Source organism: Arachis hypogaea, chromosome 19, assembly GCF_003086295.3.
Source record: "Arachis hypogaea cultivar Tifrunner chromosome 19, arahy.Tifrunner.gnm2.J5K5, whole genome shotgun sequence".
Classification (NCBI taxonomy): Eukaryota; Viridiplantae; Streptophyta; class Magnoliopsida; order Fabales; family Fabaceae; genus Arachis; species Arachis hypogaea.
This window is the reverse complement of record NC_092054.1, coordinates 153,437,850-153,444,383: the sequence shown is the minus strand read 5'-3', so window position 1 is coordinate 153,444,383 and position 6,534 is coordinate 153,437,850. Positions and strand designations below refer to the sequence as shown.

Here is a 6,534-nt window from a genome sequence, read left to right as displayed (position 1 = left end):
CATCAGAGTTGGATTCATCAGAGGTTCCATCGTCCTCCCCCTCATTGTCATATATGGTGAGGCTAACCTCAACATCCTCCACAAAGTCCCTCAGAATGCGAATCCTTCCTTTGGTCTTCTTGAGATCATTCTCCTCCAAGACTTGATTCCTTTTGCGTTCAGCACCATGATGGAGAAGAAGGTCAGTCAGATTGATAAATTCTTCAAGCACATTCTTCAGAATGCGGGTCATGACCTTGATTGTAGTGGATGTGGAAGGGGAAATCAGAGGATCCTCATCAACAGAGGGAACATTAGTGCTGTCATCAGTTTGGCGACGCTTGGGAGCTGTTTTCTTGACTGCACCACCCCCTTTGATATATGAGTTACAATCTTTTGCAATTTCAGCCCCAAAATCAACATTGTAATAATGAAAAATTTTTGTAAGAAGCATGGCATAAGGTAAAGCATTTTTGGTACTAACACAAGCATGCATATGTCTCACAAGCAAGTAAGCAAAAGAAATAGGAGTTTTAAAGAGAAGAGTAAAGGCTGCATCTTGGAAGTAGGTAAAAATGAAAACTTTAAAATGTTTTGTAAATCATTGAAAGTTACAGCTGTAACCTTTGTACGTTGATACCAGGAGAGAGAAAAAAAATCAAAAGATGCCTAAAGAAAGTAGAACAGACAAAAATTGAAAACCCATTTGAAGAAATGATGTGAAAAAATTGAAGGGGCCCAATTTAAAAAATGAAATGCAGTTGGTAAAACATTAAGAGAGCAAGGCTGAAATGGGCCAAATGGTTTCAATAAAGAAAGCCCAGATGTCGTGAACTGCTCCAGCACTTGAGGTCCATCATTTATTATGGTCAGGTGTGAATCCAGTAGCTTCATAGTGACTTAATGAAGTTAACTCATCATCTGCCAAAAAATCTCACCGCGATTTATGAGACAAAACACAAAAGATCTCATTATTAGAAACATTAAGGAAACAGAGATGAAGTTATAATGCCCAGTTCAGTTCGTAACTTGCAGAACCGCTCCTCTATCAATGGTTTTGTGAAAATATCAGCTAGCTGACCCTCAGAATTAACAAACTGAATATCTAAATTTCCATTTTGCACATGTTCTCTTATAGAATGAAAACGAACTTCAATGTGTTTTGTTCTTGAGTGCAAGACAGGATTTTGGAAATATTAATAGCACTCATGTTGTCACAAAACAATGGAATATTTGAGACATTCAATTTATAGTCAGCTAGTTGAGTTTTCAGCCATAATAATTGAGAACAACAAGAGGAGGATGCAATATACTCAGCTTCGGCAGTTGAAAGTGCTACTGTAGCTTGCTTTTTGCTAGACCAAACAATGAGAGATTTCCCAAGAAAGCAGCACATGCCACTTGTGCTTCTTCTATCAATCCTATCCCCAGCAAAATCTGCATCACAGAAATCCACTAATTGAAAAGAATCAGTCTTAGGAAACCATAACCCATAATTAGTGGTACCAAGTACATATCGGATGATCCTCTTGACAGCAGAGAAATGTGACTCCTTAGGCTTTGATTGAAACCTTGAGCAAACTCCAACACTTTGGATGATATCAGGCCTTGAGGAGGTTAGATACATTAGGGATCCAATCATCCCTCTGTAACGTGTCTCATCAACATCTCTACCATGTTCATCCTTATCAAGCTTGATGTTAGGATGCATGGGGGTTCTCATAGGCTTAGCACAGTCCAGCCCAAACTTCTTGACAAGTTCCTTTGCATATTTTTCTTGATGGATGAATATGCCTTCAGCAGTTTGCTTGATTTGCAAGCCTAGGAAGAAATTGAGTTCTCCCATCATGCTCATATAAAATTCATTGGTCATAAGCTTAGCAAAATCTGCACACAAATCCTCATTAGCTGAACCAAATATAATATCATCAACATAAACTTGCACAAGAATAAAATGATCATGATAGTTCCTAATAAATAAAGTGGTGTCAGTGGCTCCTCTTTGAAAATTATTTTTCAACAAAAATGAGCTAAGCCTCTCATACCAAGCTCTAGGAGCTTGTCTCAAACCATATAAGGCCTTAGCTAGTTTGAAAACATGGTTAGGAAAAGATTTGTTTTCAAACCCAGGTGGTTGAGCCACATAAACCTCTCTATCTATTATGCCATTGAGAAAAGCACACTTTACGTCCATTTGGAATAGCTTGAAACCACAATGAGCTGCATAAGCAAGTAGCAATCTGATGGCTTCCATTCTAGCTACAGGCGCAAAGGACTCATCGAAGTCGATCCCTTCCTCTTGATCATATCCTTGAGCCACCAATCTAGCTTTGTTTCAGACTATGGATCCATCTTCACCCAGTTTGTTTCTGAAAATCCATTTAGTGCCAGTGACTTTCTTTCCATTTGGATAAGGCACTAATGACCAAACCTGATTCTTCTCAAATTGCTGTAATTCTTCCTTCATAGCTAACACCCATGAAGGATCAGCAAGAGCTTCTTGAATGTTCTGAGGTTCAATCTTTGATAAAAGAGCAATGTTGTTGGATTCGGCTCTTTTAAAAGATGAACGAGTAGTCCTACCAGTGGATGGATTTCCTATTATGAACTCCTCAGGATAGTTTTTCAGAAACCTCCATTCTCTTGGTCTTCTTGACTGGTTTGAGGATTCAGATTCCTCTTGGTCAACAATGGCCTCTGCATCAATATTTTCTGCAGAAACAGGAGATAATTCCAAATTGTCTCCTGCAGAATTGGGATTTTCGTTGCTAGCAGGTACAACTTCATGAGAACTTGGATTTTGTGGAACAGGTTCACTATTCTTAGGTACTTCAACTTCAAAACCTGGACTATCATCAATGAAAACACTAGGAACAGAGTTAGATTCACAGAATGTGACATGCATGGTTTCCTCAACAGTTTTGGAGTTCTTGTTATAAACTCTATAGGCCTTGCTATTAGTGGAATAACCAAGAAAAATTCCTTCATGTGTTTTGGGATCAAGTTTTCCTAAATTTTCTTTGATGTTCAAAATGAAACACTTGCAGCCAAACACATGAAAATAACTAAGATTAGGAGGATGCCCTTTCCAAAGTTCATATGGGGTTCTCTTCAAAAACTTCCTAATGATGGTTCTATTTAAAACATAGCAGGCTGTGTTCACAGCCTCAGCCCATAAGAACTTGGGGATTTCATATTCACATAACATAGCTCTAGCCATTTCTTGTAAACTTCTATTTCTTCTTTCCACAACACCATTTTGTTGAGGTGTTCTTGGACAAGAGAAGTTATGTGATATGCCTTGTTCATCACAAAAAGATTCAAAAAATTGATTTTCAAATTCTTTACCATGATCACTTCTAATTGAAACAATTTTTAAACCTTTTTCATTTTGAACCTTTTTACTGAATTTCTCAAAAACTGAAAAAGCCTCATGTTTATTAGCAAGAAAGAACACCCAGCCAAATCTAGTATAGTCATCCACAATTACCATGCCATAACTCTTTCCTCCAAGACTTTGAGTCCTAGTTGGTCCAAACAGATCAAGATGTAACAACTCCAATGGTTTCTTAGTAGAGACATCTTCCTTGGGTTTGAAAGAGGTTTTAATTTGTTTACCCATTTGACAAGCATCACAAATGATGTCCTTATCAAATTTTATATTAGGAAGACCTCTAACTAAGCCTCTTTTTACAAGCTTAGAGATTTGGAACATGCTAGCATGTCCTAACCTCTTATGCCACATCCATTTTTCAGATTCCATTGAAGAGAAACAAGTTACATTTTGAACTTTTAGATCATCTAGAGTGATACCATAAACATTGTCATTTCTTTTGGCAACAAATAAAATAGCCCCTGTTTTCTCATTTATGACTCTACAATCAGATTTTCTAAAGGTTACAGCATATCCAAGATCACACAATTGACTTATGCTCAATAGATTATGCTTTAACCCATCAACAAAAAAGACACTATCAATGCAAGTTGAAAAATCTTTGCCAACCTTACCAATGGCAATTATTTTACCTTTACTATTATCTCCAAAAGTGACAAATCCTCCATTATACTTGTTGAGTTTAATGAAGAAAGTATCCCTTCCGGTCATATGCCTTGAACATCCACTATCAAGATACCACATGTCCATTTTCTTCTTGGATGCAAGGCAAACCTGCATGTTCTTCAACTAACCTTAGGTATCCAAATCCATTTGGATCCTTTGATGTGAAAGCTTCTTGGTTGCCCAAGAGCATTATAATCATGAACAACTTTATATAATTTACTATCATTACCAAAAGACTTAAGAAAGATGAAACATTGAGGAGGATCATGACCATTTCTATTGCACTTGTAGCAATGATTCTTGCTTACTGATTTTTGAGGTTTGCTGAATCCTTTTGGTTTGAAAAGCTTGGAAGAGGAGGCTTCAGATTTTTTAAAGTTTTGTTTGAAAACAGCCTTGTTTTCCTCTATGAATCCAAGTCCAGATTTTTCAGATCCAAACATTTGACTAGCAAGTAGTTTGTTCAGATTTTGAGAACCTTGAACAAACTTTGCTAAGTCTTCATTCAAATTTTTTATTTGTTCATTCAGCTTTTTGTTTTCAGAAATCAAATCAGTGGAAGCAGTAACTTCATGCTTGAGTTTGTATTTTTCTAATTCAGCTTGCAAGGCAATGTTTTCTTCTTTTAAAAAATTTTCATTGCTAGTTTCATTTGCCTTAATCTTTTTCAAAAGGAGATCATTTTCTGTCCTCAAAGCCTCATTTTCTTTCTTACATTTAGCATACTTATCCAAGATTTTCTTAGAGTTCACAGAAATGTCTTTGATAATGTAGTGCAGTTCATCAATAGATAAGTCAGAGAGATCTACCTCATCTTCATCATTATGATCTGCCATCAGACATAGTTGAGCTTCTTGATCTGAGCTCTCTGAGCTGGTGTCGTTCTCCAAGTCCTCCCATGTTGCCATCATCACCTTCTTTTTGTCTTTCTTGGATTTTTCGTCTTTCTTAAGTTGAGGGCAATCTGACTTGAAGTGACCAGGCTCCTTGCAGTGATGGCATGTGAACTTAACTTGATCTTTCTTGACATATTTGGATGAGGAGCTTCCTTTGCCTTTGTTTTTGTATCTCAGTAGTCTTTTCATTTTTCTTGCAAAGAGCACCATTTCTTCATCTGAGAAACTGTCATCAGATTCTTCTCCTTGGGCTGTCATTCTTGATTTTAGTGTTATACTTTTCTTTTTGTCATCTTTGTCTTGAGACATGTGAGTGGTTTCATAAGCCAACAGCTTGCCTCTCAGCTCATCAAAGGTGATTTTGATCAAATCATTCCTTTCAGAGATGGCTGTGCTTTTCACTTCCCATTTCTTAGTAAGACTTCTCAGAATCTTCCTTACCAAGGTTTCTTCAGAGTAGTTTCTTCCCATGGCGTCCAGATTGTTGATGATTATTGAGAACCTTTCGAACATTTGATCGATGCTCTCATCCTCCTTCATACTGAACATTTCATACTCCTTCATCAGCATGTCAATTCTGGTCTCCCTCACTTGCTTAGTGCCTTCATGAGTGAGTCTGAGCTTATCCCAGATTTCTTTAGCCGTTTTGCACCTTGACACTTTTCTGAACTCTTCAAAACTGATTGCACAATGCATCAGGTTGATTGCCTTGGCATTTAGTTCAACCTTCTTTTCTTCATCTGTCCATTCGCTGTCCTCCTTTGCCACAACTTCTCCATCAGCATTCTGTTTGGTGGGAACGTCTAGACCATTGAGAATGATCTTCCAGATGTTGTAGTCGATCGACTGCACGAAGATTCTCATTCTTTCTTTTCAGTAAGAGTAGTTGCTGCCATTGAAGTAGGGATGTCTATTATTGGACTGCCCTTCAGTGAGAGTGAAAGCCACGATATTGGGATTCATGTTGTTGGCCATGGATCTTAGCTCCAAGCTGTGAAGCTTGACTCCTTGAGACCTTGCTCCTGATACCAATTGATGGTTCTAGATGAACTTGAGAAGGGGGGTTGAATCAAGTTAGCTTAAAATTTAGAGTTTCAAACTCTGTTGCAGTGGAAGCTTAAGTTGTAGGAGATTATTTGAAATTATCTCATACGCAGAACATTAAAAGAGCAGAGAAGGAGAGAAAGGGGCCAGCATGTATCTTGGTTCGGATTCTCAGTACCAAGAATCCTACGTCCAGTCTCCACCACAAACCATGGTGGAATTTCCACTATAATCCTCAGATTACATACACCAATACTTATTGAATTACTCCCTAATTCAACTAGTATCTACCCCCTAAGCTTTCTTCACCAAAGCTTAGCAACCCCAAAGTGCTAACCTAACTTGGAAGGGGAATCTACACAGATTCAATTCTCACCAAGTGCTAACCCAACTTGGCAAGGGGAACTAATCCTAGTTCATAAACCCAGATTACATCAGAAAAACAGTGGCTATTTTGCATCACTCTTGCCTTTTCTCTCTTGGCTTTTGATCCTCACATAATTGCCTTTTTCAAAACAGAAAATAACGCAAGACAGCCATAACAAAAAAATCAGA

General features: G+C 37.8%; 2 protein-coding genes across 2 annotated transcripts; both read right to left on the bottom strand.

The window, feature by feature from the left end:
* Positions 1 to 962: 962 nt before the first annotated feature.
* On the bottom strand, positions 963 to 2,233 carry LOC140182427 (uncharacterized mitochondrial protein AtMg00810-like). Its single transcript, XM_072228627.1, has 3 exons — positions 2,050 to 2,233; positions 1,293 to 1,917; positions 963 to 1,146 (listed from the first exon to the last, which is right to left on the bottom strand). Exons 1-3 carry the CDS (start codon positions 2,231 to 2,233, stop codon positions 963 to 965), a joined length of 993 nt encoding a protein of 330 aa, XP_072084728.1.
* An 81-nt stretch (positions 2,234 to 2,314) lies between these two features.
* LOC112779130 (uncharacterized) lies at positions 2,315 to 5,799 on the bottom strand. The gene is made up of 3 exons (XM_025823384.1): positions 4,348 to 5,799; positions 3,377 to 3,925; positions 2,315 to 3,019 (listed from the first exon to the last, which is right to left on the bottom strand). The coding sequence occupies exons 1-3, from the start codon at positions 5,797 to 5,799 to the stop codon at positions 2,315 to 2,317; spliced, it is 2,706 nt and encodes a 901-aa protein (XP_025679169.1).
* Between the last annotated feature and the right edge of the window lie 735 nt (positions 5,800 to 6,534).

Bases quoted from the DNA above. Each gene is read 5' to 3' on its own strand.
- LOC140182427 (XM_072228627.1), bottom strand. From the start codon at position 2,233: ATGGAAGCCATCAGATTGCTACTTGCTTATGCAGCTCATTGTGGTTTC. The intron at 1,918-2,049 runs GTTTGAGACAAG...TTCTTGTGCAAG, and splicing joins ACTAGCTAAGGCCTTATATG to TTTATGTTGATGATATTATA. The intron at 1,147-1,292 runs GTATATTGCATC...CTTGCACTCAAG, and splicing joins CTTTCAACTGCCGAAGCTGA to AACAAAACACATTGAAGTTC.
- LOC112779130 (XM_025823384.1), bottom strand. From the start codon at position 5,799: ATGAGAATCTTCGTGCAGTCGATCGACTACAACATCTGGAAGATCATT. The intron at 3,926-4,347 runs GTAAGCAAGAAT...GATGGGTTAAAG, and splicing joins TCAGCAAACCTCAAAAATCA to CATAATCTATTGAGCATAAG. The intron at 3,020-3,376 runs GTTCAAAATGAA...TTTGGCTGCAAG, and splicing joins TTGAGAAATTCAGTAAAAAG to TGTTTCATTTTGAACATCAA.